We start from the raw sequence: 20260 nt of genomic DNA, 5'->3' as shown, positions 1-20260 counted from the left end.
TCAAAATTTTTGTCTAAATTCTCCCTACCAGAAGAGTCTCAATATCTAGATGATTCTTTTTATAATGTCTATTTTTTCTTGAACGTTGCTAAACCCTCCTGAGAGTGATTGACTTCTTGGGGGAGAGAGAGAGAGAGAGGCTTACACACATCATTTAGTTGATGAGTAAGCTCATGATATATCCAAGAAATTCAATAATTGATCAATTAATTGATATATAATATCATTAGTGCTAATAGAAGCCAGACCTATTTTTTTATTTTTTTTATTTAGCCATGTTGGTTCTTAATACCATTTTATGTGACAACAAGGTCACTGTTACATTATTTAATACATAATATTTATTATAACTTCATTGAATAATGTGATAGTAGTCTTGTTGTCACATATACAGGTGTTAATCACCATTGGGGATGAATATCATTATTAATGTTATATAACATGTTAATTATGCCATGGGTACATAAAGGGGGGTGGGGGTGGGGTACATGGTGTCCCCGTTCACATGTGCCGGGCCCACCTAAATATAATATTCAGATGGGCCTGGCACGGGACACCATTATGTACCCCCTTTATGTAACACAAGGGTTTTCTAATTATATATTTGTTGTATTGATGTGCTATATGACCTTTATACTAATTTAAGTAATGTTTAAATGAACCATTTTTCTTTATTTCATACCTCTAGTTGTTTATGACGTTGGATTTCAACATAGTAGCGATTCATTGAGATTTCCGTACAAATTAAGTGCTCACTTGATCAAATTTATAATAGCATTTAAAAAAAAAAAAAAAAGTAAATAAAGAGCATGTTTAGAAAGTGTTATAAATAATTTAAATTATATATAGATAAAAATGATTAGTGAATAAGTAGATAATACTGCAGATCTTTTGAAGAACGAATTAAAAATGGGTTGAGTATTTATAAACCGCCTATATACATAAGCCAAACATATGCGAAGTAGGAGCCACAATTATTCAGTGAGACCCATAAATTTTATTTTTTATATTTTTAGATACTTTCAATGATTATAATCACACCCAAACATATGCTAAGTATTCTTTAAATTTACCATTTTTTGCTAGTTATCTCACTCATACTAAGACTCTTCACAACAATTTAATGATATGCTTAGCAACTTTTCTTTAAATTTTATATTTTTCAAAATTTATTTTTAATTATAAAGTTTTTCAATAATATAAATTTACACGTAAATCCAAAACTTTTACATACTTTTTACCTACATATTTTTCACAAAGAAAAAAAAATCAATTTATACAAAATTGTTAATTCATTTTTGTCATACTTCAATTTGAAGCTAAAGTTACTTTGCATATAAGTACTATATTCTCAATATAAGTTCTCACATCTAATTAAAACTATTATTGTTATAAAACTATTGAAAAAAGGAAGAATAAAAAAAAGTAATAGAGTAAACAGCTTAAATATGTATTTCATTATAACAATGACACCTACATATAGATTTCAACATCTACATATAGTTTTCAACGAGAGTCATAAATTGATCAAAATACATTTCTACCATAAATATATAAGTCTTATCTAAGTATTTGAATCAATAATTATTTTATAATTTTACAACAACCACTCATTTTAAACCAAGTCCAAACTCATTTTCAAAATAAATAATTTGAATTATTTCCACTTTTAACAACAAAAAAGTTATCTTAACTATGATTTATTTATTTTTGAAACATAACATAGCCAAACATGCAGAACCTCTTGCAGATTGCGAAAATGGTTGATGAATTCTAGACATATAAGAACCCACATTCCCCGCCACCCCGTCGCGTATAGGCTGTAGGAATTGGTTTGAATAATTAACCAAAAATTGAAAAATGAAAAGATGTGTAAAAGTAGAAAATGAAAATGTGTGACTACATGTCAACTTCGATCAAATATTCGGACTTGATCCGATGGTCAAATTACAAAAGTAAATAGACCAACATATTCTACTTGTCGAGTAGATCGTCGTGGTATATTTGGAATCTTGAAACCAATTCCGAATGAATGAAAAATTACGGACCAAAGTTGGAAGAAATGAATGTTGCAACTTTTCGAAAGGATGCAGATTTTGGCCAAATATTGCAACTTTTTGAAAGGATTCATGTTTTGGCCCACACTACTTCATTTGCACCCTTTCTACATCTATAAATAGAATCCTGTGGACAGGATTTTGGGTACACCAATTGCATTGAGTATTCATTCTCCTTTTACAATTCTCTCATTTATAATTTCATAGCATTTTCATGCATCTCCTTGGTAGAGAGGGAACTTCGTTCGAATTCTCTGGTCGAAGTCATTTGGAGTGCTCGTATGGCTTGACGTGGTCGTTGTATCTTGAGAGATAATTGTCGAAAAATCGTTAGCACCGATGCAAGGCAAATTCATCTTAAGGACCAAGTGTCAAACACTTGCCTCGATCAAAAATTCATCACTTGCATCTTTCTTCCTACAATTTTCTGATTTCTTTTGATTATATTTTGATTTCTGGAAATGATTAACATTGTTTACACGTTTACGTTGCAAGGTTCGACCAAAAAAATAATTTGCTTTCGTTCAAGAATCGAAAGGGATGAATCCATTCCATACATTCAGATTTAGTAACTTTTATGTTTTGCTTCTCAAATCCTATTTCGGTAAGTCGAAATTACGTTTCGATTTCACGCAAATAACCGGTATGCTTTTGTGAATATAATATGCACGTAATCAGTGTAAATTCCCCCAACAATCCTAAGATGAATTTTTTTGTGCGTTTTATATTCTAATTCTTTTAGAATTTGAAGTTCTATATTACGTAATACAATTTTACAATAAGTTATATATATATATATATATATATACACACTCACGTGGCTAAACTTTAGAGTACAATATTCCATGAGATTGAATATAACTGCTCTTCAGTAGATGTTTGAGATAGATTTATTAACGTGAATGTTTCAAACATGAAACGATGGATTTATTAATGTGAACGTGTCTTTTGAATTCTGAAAAGATCAATTTATTAAAAAATGTCTGATTGTAATGTTTGTCATCATTTCTTACTATAAGTTGTTTTCTTTGAACTCCCATTTTGGCTCTGGTTGAAGCCCATCTTCTAATACAATCTATTGCTTCAATTTAATTAGTAATTAATTACTGACTCTTTGCAAGTGTTTGTTAATATATATTTGTAAACTGATTTGTAAAGTCAGTTTGCAATTGTGAATTCAATTATGTTGTTACTGCCTCAATCAAAAGTAGCCAACTATTATATGTCGTCCATTCATTTAGAATATGATATATGATTGCAATTGTTAATGCATGACTGCTGAACCAGTATGTTTCTTTCCAAGATGGTTTATTTTTGAACAAGTGAATGGGGTTCTAAAAGCAGTTTACTAGATGACAACAAAATATGGAAATGCGTCCATGAGACATTTTATAGAATAAACTTATACAAATGAATGTATAAATATTTGGAATATATGTTGCTATTCCTACACTTTGTTCATGATGAATTGGATATTGTTAAAACCAACTCGAGTCCAATAATGAATGGATAGAAATAAGGAAATTATTCCTAACCATTGGACATATAAGGATGCCAATTATTTGATGAAGTTTGTGAACTTTCATGACGATTCCTTTGATTGAATTATGATAATGACATGGTAAATTAGTTGGTTAAATTTTCATATCTTGTTGAAATTATACTAACTTTGATTAATGTTGATAGCCTCATTTAATTCTATGGAATTAAATAAGATGATTTAAGTGGATATAATTATTTAGTTATGAGAATTAAGCCACTTAATTATTTGAAATATTCTACGATCAATTTAGATGAAAAGGTGCGTCCTTTCATATGAACAATCATGACTTTTGGTATGATTATTTTTCAATGAATGTGTCTCTTCATAGAGATTAATTCCAGAGATGTCCTTTTGTGGGGTTGTGTCTCTTGAAGAACACAACTTTTCAACCTATAATTGATTCGTTCGTTCAAGTTTGAATACGATGAATAAGTTGAATATGTACCTTATTATTTGACATAAAATGAAACTATCATGTGAAATGTCAGAAATGTGAGAAGTTGTATATCTTGCAATGCTTAGCCCTCTTTATTGTTGAATTTAACTTCAATCATGAAACCAATTAATTTGGTATATGTTTTGAAAGCATTGTTGGTCCATATGATGACCTTGATTTAATTTGGATGATCAAATTAAAATAACGATTGAAATAAATTGTGAGTCGACGACCAATATTTTGAAAGTACTTAGACTTTCAAGAAATACTCGATACGGATATTATCTAAGAGATAAATGAATTGAACTATGAAAGAGTTGATGAACTCTAAGTTCAAGTATAACCCAAGAACGTGGGAGGTTAAATTTAATGCTTGTGAACTTGAAATGGAAAGTTCGAAACTTGTGGATGCAACATTACTAGATTGCATATGTATTCCTAATTGAGAAATTGTGGGGGTAACTCAGTTAAACAGTTACGTTTGCTTCTATCTTATAATCATAGAACGATACCTATGAAGGTGGAAAGATAGAAAACCCTTATACTAATTATAGGATGATATATACTAAGTCTAAAGTGGATAAAATGGGTTGTAAAGCCAATTATGGCGTTTGTTTAGACATGCAAGAACAATTGGAATATATGAAGAATATTCATAAAGTTCGAATGCACTGTAATGTTTCAATGATAATATTGAATACTTATGATTCTAAAATCCACTTGTAAACATGGTTGACTAGTGTAATAATTAGATAGAAATCTTTCAATCTTATTTGGAATTGATAAAGTTTTATATAAAGCTAATAAGAAACATGTAGCTTCATGAAAGGATTTCTTGGTGGTGACAATTTGTATCTATTAAATGAAATCAATTTTGCTAGCAATAATTGATAAGATACTAAGTCACATGTAATGGTAGGTCTAGACGTATAAGTTATAGACATAATACCATTAAGCAGTTGATCTCAATGGCGTAAACTCGAGGTACCTTTAAAGAGATTTATCAAGAATACTGCATATCGAAGGGAATGAGGTAAAACCTACTATGTTAGAGTCCTTATAATGGTAACCCTATCCTGTTGACTGGAGATCCCAAGATCTTGGTTCAAAGGGACAACTAAGTTATGAGGATTCCATGAAAAACTAAGGAAAATAGTTTCCTAACTCATTCCTATGACATTAAAGTGCTTTCTGCAGAATTACAAGAGGTTAAGATAATCTTTTAATGATTCCTATATCTTGATTAAGTCAAGTGGAATAGGGTAGAATACTCTTAATAGGAGGTCACATATGTGAGTGTGAGTGGGGCCGCTTCAATAAGAATTATTCAAGACTTGAATTCTTTAAACACTCGCAAAACCAAGAAGGGTTCAGGGCCAAAACGAACCAAGTCATGAGAACCACGAACGGTTTAGGGAAGACATTGTGTGAGTATTATTGTCTTGACTTACACTAAAAGTTGAATGGTTCAAGACATCATGTTCATCAATTAGCCGAGTAAGTCCGATGGTATTTCACTAAGGGAGGTTCAAGGCCAGAAGCTACCTTCCCTGATGCAGTGTTTTTTTTCGCACCCTCTCTACATTGTATCAGATCATCGCATTTGCATATGCGTACCCAATTTTCATTCATGTGGGGATTGTAGGAATTGGTTCGAATAATTAACCAAAAATTGGAAAATGAAAAGGTATGTAAAAGTGGAAAATGAAAAGGTGTGACTACGTGACAACTTCGACCAAATATTTGGACTTGATTCGACGGTCAAATTACAAAAGTAAATAGACCACCTTATTCTACTCATCGAGTAGATCGTCGTGGTATATTTGGAATCTCGAAACCAATTCCGGATGAATGAGAAATTGCGGACCAAAGTTGGAAGAAATGAAGTATTGCAACTTTTCGAAAGGATGCAGGTTTTGGCTAAGTGTTGTAACTTTTTGAAAGAATGCATGTTTTGGCCCACACTACTTCATTTGCACCCTTTCTATATCTATAAATAGAATTCTATGGACATAATTTTGGGTACACCAATTGCATTGAGCATTCATTCTCCTCTTGCAATCTTTCATTTCTAATTCCATAGCATTTTCATGCATCTCCTTGGTAGAGAGGAAATTTCGTTCGAGATCACTGGTCGAAGTCATTTTGAGTGCTCCTATGACTTGACGTGGTTGTTGTATCTTGGGAGATGATTGTCGAAAAATCGTTAGCACCGATGCGGGGTAAATTCATCTTAAGGACCAAGTATCAAACACTTGCCTCGACCAAAAAATCATCTCTTGCATCTTTTTTCCTACATTTTTCTGATTTCTTTTGATTATATTTTGATTTCGGGAAATGATTAACATTGTTTACACGTTTATGTTGCAAGGTTCGATCAAAAAAATAATTTACTTTCGTTCAAAAATCGAAAGGGATAAATCCATATCCATGCATTCAGATTCGGTAACTTTTATGTTTTGCTTCTCAAATCCTATTTCGGTAAGTCGAAATTACGTTTCGATTTCACGCAAATAACCGGTATGCTTTTGTGAATATAATATGCACGTAATCGGTATAAATTTCCCCAACATAGGCTCTTCGCAAACCATTTGTATGTTCTCATCTCTCTCCTTACCATTATCCATTACATACACTCATGTGCGCGCATAAATATACAAAGAACCGCCAGTAGACTACAGTGATCAATTCATTGTTCAAGATTTTTTTTTTTTTTTTTTAGGTTTTAGTTCATTAAAGATTCAGAATTCCTTTTTTGTTTGAAAAGTTGCTATTTTTAGCTGTCCCTTTGTGTTTCTACAAGCTCTCAAAGCTCAAATTCTTGGGTAAATTTTTTCTTTTGTATATGCATATGATTATACTGGTGCAGCACGCCTTTCGTATATGCATGCTTTTTACTGAGTGTTAACATGTTCAGCGTCAAAAAGTAACATAAAAGGAATTTGTTTTCACTCTGTATTTGTGTAACTGTGTAACTTATGTGAACACATTTGGGGGCAAAAAGTTACTTAAAACTAGCTTCGAAACATTCTCTTTGTAGGGTAGTATTGATGTTTTCACTCAGTGCGAACATGTTCAGGGATGAAAAGTTACTCAAATTAACTTCCATATAGGCTCTTTGTAGTATGGAATTGGTGTTCACTTTGTATCTGTGTTTGTACTAGTAAACATAACTAATATGATGACAAGAACTTCAGTTGGACTTCCATCGAAACTATAATATAGCTTTTGGATTTCTAATTTTGATTATGGAATCACAAGGAAGAGAACTTTTAATTCATGAAGAAAAATATTTATCAATTCTTGTTCATTGATGACTAGTTACTTAAAAGTAGCTTCCACACGTGCTCTTTATAATATGGAATTGGTTTTTTCACTCCGAATTTATGTTTTTTTAGTAAGTATAGCTGAAATGATGACAAGTACTTCTATTGGAACTGTGAAGTAGTGAAACTGTTAACAAATTGATTGACATGCTTGTTTGTTGGGAGATTTTAGAAATCCCACAAGTTATTGTTTAAAAAAAACAAACTTTAACCTAACAAGGAAATGGTGAAAAGAAACCAAAAGAAACGAAAAATGCTGAAAATTAACTTAAATGTGTAATCATTGTTTTCAAACAAAATTTATCCTCTAGGACTATTTTTTATGCTTAAAAGGACTCACAGCAAATGGTTTGTAGGATTTAACGAGTCTTAAAAGAAGAAAGACGCTAAGCCCTTGTATTTTCTCCTTAAAATTTGAAGAACACTCAAAATGATGAATATGTAAAGAAACTTTTGTAAAACTCTCTATAAATGGAATGATTTCAATTGTTGGTGGTATAATAAGTATTTAGAGCACCACGAAAAGTTTTAAAAGTTCATGAAAAGATGCACAAAAATCGAACTAGAAATTTCAAATCCAATGGTCAAAAATTTGGTCTGGGGATCGCCCGAGGTTTTGGCCTCAGGTTTTTTAAACCAAAATTTCAGCTCCTCCATTTTTCTTTCTCATTTTGTTTTCTGTATTTTCATACTTACTCTACACACCCATATAGATGTATTATTATTCCAATATACTCATCATTATAAATTGAACACCAAATTACTACGACCCCCATTTGTTCAATTGTATAATGACACACATATTCAAAGAAACAACATTTATGCATACAGATTACATTTTTTTGATATGAATCTAACCATAGTGTGATTCTCGCAAAGCATCGTAGAAACTAAAGGTAGCACGATAACTTTGAACCATTGTTCCTTATGATAATACCGATAAAAATATGCACACAAATGCCATGTGTTACAAGTTTCTCAAACTTGCTTAGCGTCAATATGGTCTTGCGCTCATCGTATTTGTGAAATTTTTAAAAGAGAAACTCCCACTTTATATTAAGACAACACCACCTCGAAGTTTATCTAGGTGAAGTTATTCCAATATCTTTTTCACTTTTAGAGAAACTTGTCCTAATATTGAACTTCATTAAGAGTTTTAAAAATCAACCCTCATTTAATAACCACCAGCACTATATAATTAGGATAATGTTCTTTTGGATATTATCATGCCCAATTATCCACTTATCTAATGAAAAAATTGTTACCTTTAAAACCCGTGGATTACTGTTTTAGTAATGATAGGTAGGGTTGCTCGTTATTGGTGAATCTTTTAGCTTAAGAATTTCAACCACATCTTACTCAAAATAGACATAATTAAATCTCTATTAAGAGGTTTAGTTAAAAGATCCACTGGGTTCTCAATTGACTTAACGTAATTTATTGAAATACTTCTACCATTGATTAATTTTCTTACATAGTCATGTCTTAGATTCATATGTCTAGACTTCCAATTGTACACATCATTGTATGCCTTTGCTAATGTGGCTTGACTATCATACATGATAAATATCAAAAATGTAATCTTCGGTCCCAAAGTTATCTCATATAGTAGATTTTTAAGCCACTTTGTTTCTTTCTCAGTATCTGATAATGCCACGAATTCAGATTCCATGATTGAATGTGTTATGCATGTTTGTTTATTAAATTTTCAAAAATTGTACTTCCTCAAAGAGTGAACATCCAATCTGAAGTAGATTTACTTTCACCAGTGCTAGATATCCAACTAGTATCAGTAAATCCTTCTAATATAGTTGAAAATTTAGAATACTGTAGACCTAAGTTTTTTATTTTCTTTAAGTAACGAAGAACTCTCCCAATGGCATTCCAATGTTCCTTGCTCGAATTATTAGTAAACCTACTATGTTTACTAATTGTAAATGCTACGTCTAGTCTTGTACATTGAACTATATGTATAAGACTCCCTATAATACTTGCATATTCCAATTAAGCAATAACTTTTCCATAATTCTTTATAAGTTTAAAACTTGGATCAAGAAGGGTATTATATTCTTTTATGTTCAAATGTTTGAACTTATTTGTCCAATTCTTGATATAATGTGATTGACTCAAATAGTAACCATCACTAGATTTAGTAACTTTAATATCCAAAATTGTATCCACTTGTCCAAAATCCTTTGTCGTGGATGTAGAAGATCGAAACCTCTTTGTTTCTTTTCTTACATCCATGTGATTACTCAAAATCAACATGTCTTCAACGTATACACAAATAAATATAATACAATTATCACATAATTTGGAATACAAGTATTTACCTACACTATTATATTTGAACCCAAATGAAAGTACTGTTAAGTTAAATTTTCCATGTCATTGCTTAGCTGCTTGTTTTAAATCATATAATGATTTTATTAGCTTACACACCTTGTTCATTTTCGAGTAAAACAAACCCTTCAAGTTGTTCCATGTAAACCTCCTCATCGAGATTCTCATTTAAGAATGTCATCTTGACATCTATTTGATGAACATACAAGTCATATATGGACGCTAATGCGAATAATATTTTAATTGATGTTATTCTAGTTACTGGTGCACATGTATCGAATAATCTATTTCTTTATTTTGTCGATAACCTTTAGCTACTAATCTGACTTTAAAGGTATTAAGAGAACTGTCCATATTATATTTTCTCCTAAACGCCCATTTACAGCTAATAGGTTTAGAACTTGGTGGTAAATCGACAAGTTTTCACATGTTGTTTGACATAATTGAATCCATTTCATCTTTAATTACATTTTTTCAAAATATACTATCGCAAGAAACGATAGCTTCTCTATAGATTTTAGGATCGGTTTCCACTTATAAAACAAAATATATTTTTCTTACAACATTCTTCTCATTTTCCTCTACTAAGTAAAGTGAAATAAGTTAAAAATCAAATTCATTTGGTCCTGAAGTCTTTTCTATTCGAGTTATTTTTCTTCATCGAGGTTTAGTAGATTCATTAACATCTTTAAAAGATGCTTTATCTTGAGTTCCACTAGAGCTAAGAATCACTTTATGAATTTCCCTTAGGTCATTATCCGAGAATAGTGGATTCTCAAAGAACTCCATATCATGTCATTTGATTCAATTATCACATTGGTTTTCAAATTCAATAGTCTATAAGATTTGCTACTACTAGGATATCCAACAAAGGCACATTTAATGCCTTTTGGACCCAATTTGATCATTTTAGTGTCCGTGTTCTTAAAATATGTAAGACACCCCACACTTTGAAGTATCAAATGTTTGATTTTCTCCTATTCCACAATTCATAAGGAGAAACCTTTGTAAATTTTGGAGGGACCTTATTTAATATGCTATATACACTCAACAAGGCTTCATCTCATAAATTAAATGGCAACTTAGCATATGTTAACATGGGTGTGGCAGAACAGGTAAACAGAACTTTGATGGAAAAGGTTCGGTGTATGCTTTCAAACTCTGGGTTGCCTAAGACATTTTGGGTTGAGGTTGCTCCCACAACTTATTTTCTAATCAACCGCTTAGCCTCAACTTCCATTGGAAAAAAAGACACCAGAAGATGTATGGTCTAATAAATGTATGGTCAAATATAGGCTTCAGAACAGTCAAGCTCAAATGTAGCATTTGCCTACTTTGTCTACACCACCAATAGCACCACTGTATTCAATTGCTAAAGATAAAACTCATAGATAGATTAAACTCCCATAGAAGTATGGAGAAGCAGATTTAGTTGCGTGTGCATTGAATATGGTTGAAGAAATTGATTCATTGAAGAGCCTACTACGTATATAGAGGCAATCAGTTGTAGTAATTCTAGCAAATGGTTGATTGCTATGCAGGAGGAGATAAAGTTATTACATAAAATTCGTACTTGGGACTGGTGAAATTACCAAAGGATAAAAGGGGTGTTCGATGTAAATGGGCATTCAAAAGGAAAGAAGAGATATCAAAATTGAAAATGCTAGGTATAAAGTCAGATTGGTAGCAAAAGGCTACAATCAAATTCTAGGTGTTGACTTCACAGATGTGTTCTCGTCGTTGTAAAGCATAGTTCAATTCGGGTTTTACTTGGGATTTGTGGCAAAGAATGACTTGGGACTTGAACAGATGGATGTCAAGACAATATTTTTGCATGGAGAACATTTACATGCAACAACCAGAGGGTTTCATAATTTTTGGAAAGGAAGACTGTGTAATTGTTAAAGAAGTCCTTGTATGGACTAAAGCAGTCACCGAGACAGTGGTACAAAAGATTCAATTAATTCATGACTACCCATGGTTTCATCATAACTAATTATGATAGTTGTGTGTACTCCAGATAAGGAAATGATAGGTCGATCACATATTTGATATTATATGTTGATGATATGCTCATTGCAGCTAAGGATAAAGTAGGGATCAGAAATGTGAAATCTCAACTTAGTAATGAGTTTAAGATGAAGGATTTGGGTAAAAAAAAGAAGATTCTTAGTATGAAAATCTTGAGGGATAGCAAGATTGGCAAATTATATTTGAGTCAGAAGGGGTACATTGAGAAGATACTTCAAAGGTTCATTATGTTGAATGCTAAGGCTGTCAGTGCTTTCTTTGCTGCCCACTTCAAATTATCATCTGGATTGTGTCCTCAATCAAATGAAGACATTGATTATATATCTCGGGTTCTTTATTCAAATGCAGTTGGTTTTTAATATATACTATGGTTTGTACAAGACCAGATTTGGCACATGCAGTCAGTGTAGTTAGTAGGTATATTAACAAATCCTTGCAAAAAACATTGGAAAGTAGTGTAATGGATATTCAAATACTTGAAGGGCTTAACTAATGCTTGTTTGTATTTTAGTAGAAATACAACTGGAGTCATTGGGCATGTGGATTCAGATTATGCATGGGATCTTGATAAAATAAGATCACTTAAGGGTATATGTTTACCCTTGGAGGTTGTGTTATCAGCTGGAAAACTAGTTTACAAAATACAGTAGCTTTATCTACAACAGAGATAGAATACATGGCCATTACAGAGGCATGTAAATAAACTACTTGGTTGAGATGATTAATTAGTGAAATCAATGAAGACTTACAAATTTCTACAGTATAATATGATAGTCAAGTGCTATTTTTCTAACTAAGGATCAGATGTTTAATGAGAAGACTAAGCACATTGATGTGAGTACCATTTTGTGCATGAAATAATTGCTCGTGGTAATATTGTAGTGAGCAAAATTGATATCAAGGATAATCCTGCTCATATGATGACAAAACCACTTTTCATTACTAAGTTTGAGCATTGCTTGAACTTGTTGATGTTTATCATTAATTCAGTCCATTGGGGTTTGTTTGGAAGAGGTGGAGTAGTGTTTACTTTGGAGTTCGTTGTATTGGAATTTACCTCAAGGTAGAGACTTATTGTAGAATAACCCAAATTCTAGTGGGTATTGGAGTTGTATTTCAAGTGGTCTTGGAGAGATCAAAATTATGGATCGGGAAGAAAATTGTCACATTTTAGCTAGCTCTTCGCTAGCCAGACGCTTGAGCAGCACCATCAAAATTTTCAACAGAATGTTTTTACTTGCATGTAGCCTCATTTTCGCTCGAGCAACATACTGTTGCTCGCTTGTTGTTGGATGTTACTAAAACAATAGTGTTTCCCGGGTTTTTTCATTTTAATGCATTTTGGACTCATATATATATAATTTACATCTTGAGAGCTTTAGATCTTAGTTGAGAGTATTGAGATCTTGTAAATATAATTGTTATTGATTATAGTGGATTTCTTTTCCTTTGCCTATGGTTTTTTCCGTTTTGAGTTTCCACATAAATCTTTGTGTTTTTGTTTGGTTTTACTTTATTTCATTATTGTCATAATCTTACGGACAAATTCACAACATCATTTGATTGGTACAAAGGTTGGTGGAACAATTTTTGATGTTGAAGGGCATATGCATGTTGCAGCTGCCCTTCTTGAATATGCAAACGCTAATGGACTCATTGTGTTATTACATGCTTCTATTCATAGAATCATGTTCATAACCAAAGGTGAGTAATAAATAAATCTCGCATGTTTAATACATAGTATTGAATACGATTAGATAGTGTATTTTAGTAATGCCATTTCCACCGCGTTAGTGTTCATTCTCGATTGATTGGTACAAAGGTTGGTGGAACAGTTTTTGATGTTGAAGAGCATAGGCATGCTGCAGCTGACCTTCTTGAATATGCAAACCCTAATGGACTCATTGTGTTATTACATGGTTCTGTACATAGAATCATGTTCATAACCAAAGGTGAGTAATAAATACATCTCGCATGTTTAATACACTGAGTGTATTTTAGCAATGCCGTTTCCACCGCATTAGTGTTCACTCTCGATTGATTGAAGTTCGTGTGCACCTGCATATAGTCAAGGGTTTCCATTACTCACGAGCTTGATAGGGAAATTTATTAAAGAATCATTTAGTTAAGAAGTATGTAAGTACTATATACTTGAACCAATCATGCTAATTATATATATTGATAGCTTCTTTGACAAATGTTGAAGTGGCATGCACCTAAACCTCGGTCAAAGAATCTATAAAAATTTTTTTGTACAAATAGCTTAATTCTTACTTGAATATATTGCTAATGATTGGTCCAACTACACAGGAAAAGAGAGGCCAACAGCTCATGGGGTGGTCTTTAGAGATCCATCAGGAACTAAGCACAGAGCATATTTGAAGAATGGGCCAAAGAATGAGATTATAGTGTCATCTGTGGCGCTTAGAAGCCCACAACTTCTAATGTTGAGTGGTATAGGCCCAAAAGAGAACCTCAAGGCCCATAATATTACAGCAGTTTCGGACCTCTCTTTGGTAGGCCAAGGAATGTCAAATAACCCAATGAATGCAATATTTGTTCCATCTCCAAATCCTGTTGAGGTATCCCTCATTGAGGTAGTTGGGACTTCAAAATATGGAAGCTCTATCAAAGCTACTTACCGAGCAAATTTTAATGTTGGCTCTCATCAGAGAGACTTCGGGATGTTCTCCCCCAGGGTAATCCACTTCCTTCGTTGTATCATCATTTGTTAAAACGCTTTTCCTTTCTTATTGATTGACAATGATATCGCACTCAAACACTTCATTAGTACCAAGGACTTTTGATCTTTTAGGTGTTTCTTGTACAATGTTAGGCCCAACTCTATAGACATAGTCATTATTGGGCCTAGCCCTAGCCAGACCCATAAACTTAGATGTCTTGGTTTTATTGAGACTAATTAGCATCCGATTAAGCCAATTTACGAGTAGTTTATAAATTCTATCAAAATCAAATATTAACTTCAATCTAACATTCATTACTACTACAAATCATTATCTATACATTTCGTGAGATCCACTATTATTTCTCTTTATAAATTGGTCAAATGGAGATGTTGTAATTATTTAGTCCATATTGGCTGGTTCAACAACATAAAAAAACAATATAGTTATATCAATGTCTCACACTCATGATCATACGTTTGGTATGGTAAACTAGAGAATGAGCAGTCCGGCTGTGGAGTCCTTGGGCCTGTGATGAGTATATGTCTGGACTATGCCACTAGATTGTACTGCCACCGTAGTAAGGGATCAATATTGGTAGCTTAGTCAGTCTAATCCAACATATCAAACATCTGTTTAAATGTATACTAGAATTCATTTGGAACTTCTATTGATTCTCCTTTCAAGTATTTGACAAAAACTTGACCATGTGCATATGTATGTATATGAAAATCTAATTCTTTGTCCGTACTTTGCAGATTGGGCAATTATCAACAGTTCCACCAAGGCAAAGAACTCCAGAAGCTCTAGCCAAAGCCATTGATGCCATGGAACAACTTGAGCCAGCAGCATTTAGAGGTGGATTCATCCTAGAAAAAAATCATGGGCCCAATCCCCACGGGCAATTTACTCCTCAGAAACAAGAACCCTAATGAAAATCCATCAGTCACATTCAAATACTTCAAAAAACCACAAGATTTACAAAGATGCGTTGATGGGCTCAAAATAATTGAAAATGTGATTGAATCAAAGGCACTTTCTCAGTTCACATATGATTATCTTTCACTGCCACTTCTTCTTAACATGTTAGCCAATGCAACTGTAAATTTGCTGCCTAAACATGCCAACGTTTCAACTTCATTGGAGCAATTTTGTAAGGATACTGTGATGACTATAGGCATTATCATGGAGGGTGTCAATCTGGGAGAGTGGTTAATACAGATTATAGGGTTCTTGGAGTGGATGCTTTGAGGGTTATTAATGGATCCACCTTTAACCCTGGGAGAGTAATACAGATTATAGGGTTCTTGGAGTGGATGCTTTGAGGGTTATTAATGGATCCACCTTTAATTACTCTCCTGGAGCAAATCTTCAAGCCGCTGTTGTGATGCTTGGAAGGTAATGTTAACACATATATTGCTGCTTGGTACGTAATACTAATGACAATGGATAAGATTTTAACTTTGATTTCTTCCTTAATCTTAATCGGGATTGCCTACCATACAGCAATGCACAAACTGTACACAATAATATACAAGATTTTAACTTCCTTTTTCTTTTTCAATCCCATTGAATACACTTCCATGAAACAACCTAATAGGGTATTCTAGACACATTTTAACATATTTTTCTTCTTTAATCACTTCTGGTATTACTTAGTCGACCGTGCCATTAATCCTATATATTTTGTGTTGCAGGTATACTGAAGGAGAGGCTTGAAATCCAATAAAGAATCTGATAGTTTTATTATATTTTAAGGTGAAACAACATTTTCATGAAGTAAACTGTCAACAAATTGGTTGTAAAGCAACAAACTTGCTGGAGTGACAGATATTTTGGCCAGAATTTCGGTGACAGGCCCATGTGGCGCCCTTCCAATAGGGCGCATGATGGCGAATTGGGGGGACGCCATATGGGCCTGTTACCAAAATTCTGTCCAAATTATCTGTTTGAGTAGTTTTATTGGTAAAGCAATTTGTACAAATTATTGGACTAATTACAAAGGTATTTTTTTTATTAATTTTATTTGTTTTTAGGATTTTCTCAATTTCTTTTGGCCGCTAAAAAGTCTTCTGATGAAAGTTAATTAGAAAATGGTTATTGCGTATTAATAGATTATCAGAACAAATACTGTCAATAAAGTTGAGACGGCCGAGTTGGTCTAAGGCGCCAGATTAAGGTTCTGGTCCGAAAGGGCGTGGGTTCAAATCCCACTCTCAACAATTTATCTCATTTTGTCCCTTTTTTCCTTTAGTTCACTCTAGCATGTTTGGCTCTCCTAAGAAAATGATTTTACTTATAATTAAATAAGTTCTAAAATTATTTTTTTATTCCTCCCTAAGTAAAAAATAAGTAACTTGAACACCTCAATCGATTTACCATACACTTCGTCAAATGTTTAAAGAAAACTTTACTTATCCGAACGTTACATTCCATTAGCTTACTGACATGAAGGAAAATTGCACGATTAGTCCTTGATCTATCAACACATTTGCAATGTGGTCCCCAAAGCTTAAATACAGCACAACTTTCTCTATCTCTTGCGCTTGGACTTCAAAGATGTAGCAGTCTGTGAATTGCTGTGCCAATTCCTCTTCCTTTGGTTTATGAACCAATTGTTTATTTGCTTTAGCTGCAACCCTGTTAGCTCTACAAGTTTTGCCTTGTCATCTTCCTGCAATGTCATAGAATTTAATGCCTTTTTTCGAGAAATACGAGACATTTTAGAGCACGTTTGATTGGTGCAGAATAAAAAGAAGTAAAACTTAAATATTTACTTACCAAGTAGGAGTGTCATGGAGTTAAGTTAGTATCGACGTACTTTTTTAGAGTACTTACCAATGAAATGACGAGAATTTGTGACAAATTTTATAGTTTAATTTTCATCCTTAATTTTGTCTAATTCTATCCAATTCAATGTGTTGAGCTGGTCGAAAAAGAAGGGACTTACAGTTGGATAAGGCCACTTTGAGTGTTGCTGCCACCAATCCTTAAGCACTGTAGTTGTGTCACCTGGTAACTTTCCTGCCCTTCTTTTTCTTAATATTTCTTCTCTCACATCTTCGATTTTCGACTTAAATCCCTGCAAAGGCACATTTGATAACGGTTTCAGCTTTTTAGACGAGGAGATTCAATTGTGAATAAAATTTTGTATTAAAATTTTAGAAGAAATTCACCTGTTTAAGTTCAATTTTGAGTTCTTGTCTAACTCTTTCCATAAGAGACCTCTCTGATTCTGTTGGAATCAGTGGTCCAAATCCCATCAGATCATGTCCATCACTTCCCGATTGATCTAATGAGAAATCCATCTGCAGTTCATCCTCATCGTCCGACATAGTTGCACTGGTTCCTTCACCTAGTGTTGCTCCTGTACATTACTCGACAATATTAAAAAAAAAAAAATTATAATCATATTAAATATTATGCACTAAATATGTCCTTTGCATCTCTATAAGTTCATTCGGTTCTAGACTTTTTAATCTACAGCTAGTTTAATGTATTACACCATGAAAATCCATTAGTTCTTAAATGTTTAAAAATAAAATACACTCTAATCTTGAAATCAAATATTTGAAGGCAAATGACTAGAATAAAACCATAATGTGATCGTATACCAAAGTACGTGTAGATTATCTCCTTCGAGATTTCAAATCGGTGAAAGTCACCAATATAAGCCTTTTCTATTATTACTTTATAACGTACTTATTCAACTTCAATCAAGAAAGGCATAAGAGTCCTTAGATATTGCTTAGAACGAATTATGTAAAGACTGATTATCTTATGATAGACAATTATCCTTGTTGTACACTTTCTATGTATCCTTCTCTAGTATTGACTTATGAATTGGAAATTAGAGGAACGAATTTGCTACTTATTCTTGCTTGTTCAATGAGCATTCATTATTAGGTTGTTAGTAATTTAATATTGTATTGGTTTGTTGCCACTTATTTTTTCTCTCCCAATTCCCAAATATAAACCACTCTTTCCAGTGGGGCCCACAAGCTTCCTAGAGCTGCAAATTATTTTCTTATCCTCCTACCTACCAATAGAATTACCAAATTATCCCAACCCTATTGGAGCGCACATAAATTACCAAATATTTTATCTAGATCAAGTCTTGATGAATCATTTCATATAATTTTAGCTATTAAAAAAAAAAAAAAAAAAGAGTACATCACTAAAATTATCCTATTATACAATAATATCATTTAAGATATTAAACTAATTGATAACTACATTTTCTTTTTTGTAGGGCTTCACCAATGAGGAGAACCCTTTCAGAGATTCTCGACCGTCAGGACGAACCCAGGCCGAAGTTAGGATTTGGAAATAGTTTTCAACTAGCGACGGACGTGCCTTGATTAGAAAATCACTAACTATGTCATTGCCCTCGAGCGCAAAGATATTTCGAAATATATATTTATAATCATTAGAGAAATTATATAAATACCTGTCAAAGTTTGTAAATTGTGCTCAATTTCACGGCAGGCCATGACAGCCTCAACAGCATGGACTCTAACATGTTGCTGCAGATCTTCTCTAAATGAACACAATACTAACAAGTACTGTGTCTGATTCAGACATAGATATACACAGCATTAAATTCATACATTAATTTAACATAGATCTAAACAAAACTCCATGATTAGGACATAAATTAAAAATGAAATTGTAACCCTAAAATCATAATTTCATAAAATATTTTTTTCTTAAAACAAGTGTCATGTTTCTTGGTACGATCTAGACCATGATTAGAACCAGAACAATTCAAAAAAATTAAAATAAAAAATTTGAAGAAAACCCTACCAAGAAATTGTCAAGTTCTTGCCTTTGATGTAGAGATAGAGACTGAGAAACATTATAATGAGCATAAGACCTCAGGAGATTCTGAGACTCAGAGAGTTGAGAATCAATAAGTGGCAGTTGATCAATCGGTGTCGCCACCCGTAAACACGCTACATGGGCGGAGAGCAGCTGCTCGTACAGCGGATGGGTGACGATCTCCGCCTTGAGCTGGTGGTTCTGCTCTCCGGAGCCACCACCACCAGAACCCATGATGTTTGTGCCTTGTTCTTGCATATTATTATAAATTTTTTTTTCTTAGCACCCAAACAAACTGCTTTAACTATTCACCTTTTGCTTTAAACAATAGTACAGTAAGGTTCAATATATATATGTAGAGATAGAGATTACATATTGGGATCTGAAAGACACAACTTTCTGTGTATAGGTTGCAGAATTACAGAGATTAACGTTCAATTTTTTTTTTTTTTTTTTTTTTTTTTTTTTTTTTTTTTTTTTTTTTTTTTTTTTTTTTTTTTTTTTTTTTTTTTTTTTTTTTTTTTTTTTTTTTTTTTTTTTTTTTTTATGGGGGGGGTTGTGAATTTATTGGATTTTGCTACTTATATATAAAAATGTATATACTGAATTACATAATATGATATGGAAGAAAAAAGATTGAATGAAAATTGTGTTTTAAATTAAGAAACGATAGTGTCATGTGGTATTATATAATTCATTATATAAATCTTGACATACATATAGTGAGATCCGTGATTAATTGATTATTAAACATTTTAAATAAATCCCAATAAACCATAGTTTTGGCCTTGAATTAAGTTACTTGTACATCACTTTCATACATAATGGATGACATTCAATGATTTGTGAAAATTGAAGCCACTGATCGTGTTAAGTAAAATCAATAGCAAAATTGTGTACCACATCATGGAGTACAAACACAACCGCCGACCATGATATAAATGTAGCAAAAATAATTTAACGTTTGGGTAGGATTAGATGACATATTATTAAGAAAAAATAAACTTCATTTAGTTGTT

General features: G+C 32.7%; 1 protein-coding gene, 1 non-coding gene and 1 pseudogene across 2 annotated transcripts; 2 read left to right on the top strand and 1 right to left on the bottom strand.

Moving 5' to 3' along the window:
* Positions 1-12103: 12103 nt before the first annotated feature.
* On the top strand, positions 12104-16139 carry LOC111371182 (annotated as a pseudogene).
* A 422-nt stretch (positions 16140-16561) lies between these two features.
* TRNAL-AAG lies at positions 16562-16642 on the top strand. The gene has a single exon. It is a non-coding gene; the product is annotated as a tRNA-Leu (tRNA).
* Positions 16643-16773: 131 nt separating this feature from the next.
* On the bottom strand, positions 16774-19672 carry LOC111371789 (homeobox protein HD1). Its single transcript, XM_022993943.1, has 5 exons — positions 19227-19672; positions 18871-18991; positions 17597-17787; positions 17371-17502; positions 16774-17094 (listed from the first exon to the last, which is right to left on the bottom strand). The coding sequence occupies exons 1-5, from the start codon at positions 19497-19499 to the stop codon at positions 16954-16956; spliced, it is 858 nt and encodes a 285-aa protein (XP_022849711.1). The 5' UTR covers positions 19500-19672; the 3' UTR covers positions 16774-16953.
* Between the last annotated feature and the right edge of the window lie 588 nt (positions 19673-20260).

The sequence above is a fragment of the Olea europaea genome, chromosome 22 (genome assembly GCF_002742605.1).
Source record: "Olea europaea var. sylvestris chromosome 22, O_europaea_v1, whole genome shotgun sequence".
Taxonomy (NCBI): Eukaryota; Viridiplantae; Streptophyta; class Magnoliopsida; order Lamiales; family Oleaceae; genus Olea; species Olea europaea.
This window is presented reverse-complemented; position numbering and strand designations above follow the sequence as displayed.

Bases quoted from the DNA above. Each gene is read 5' to 3' on its own strand.
- LOC111371789 (XM_022993943.1), bottom strand. From the start codon at position 19,499: ATGCAAGAACAAGGCACAAACATCATGGGTTCTGGTGGTGGTGGCTCC. The intron at 18,992-19,226 runs GTAGGGTTTTCT...TGTCTGAATCAG, and splicing joins AAGAACTTGACAATTTCTTG to ACACAGTACTTGTTAGTATT. The intron at 17,095-17,370 runs GTAAGTCCCTTC...ATGACATTGCAG, and splicing joins CAAAGTGGCCTTATCCAACT to GAAGATGACAAGGCAAAACT.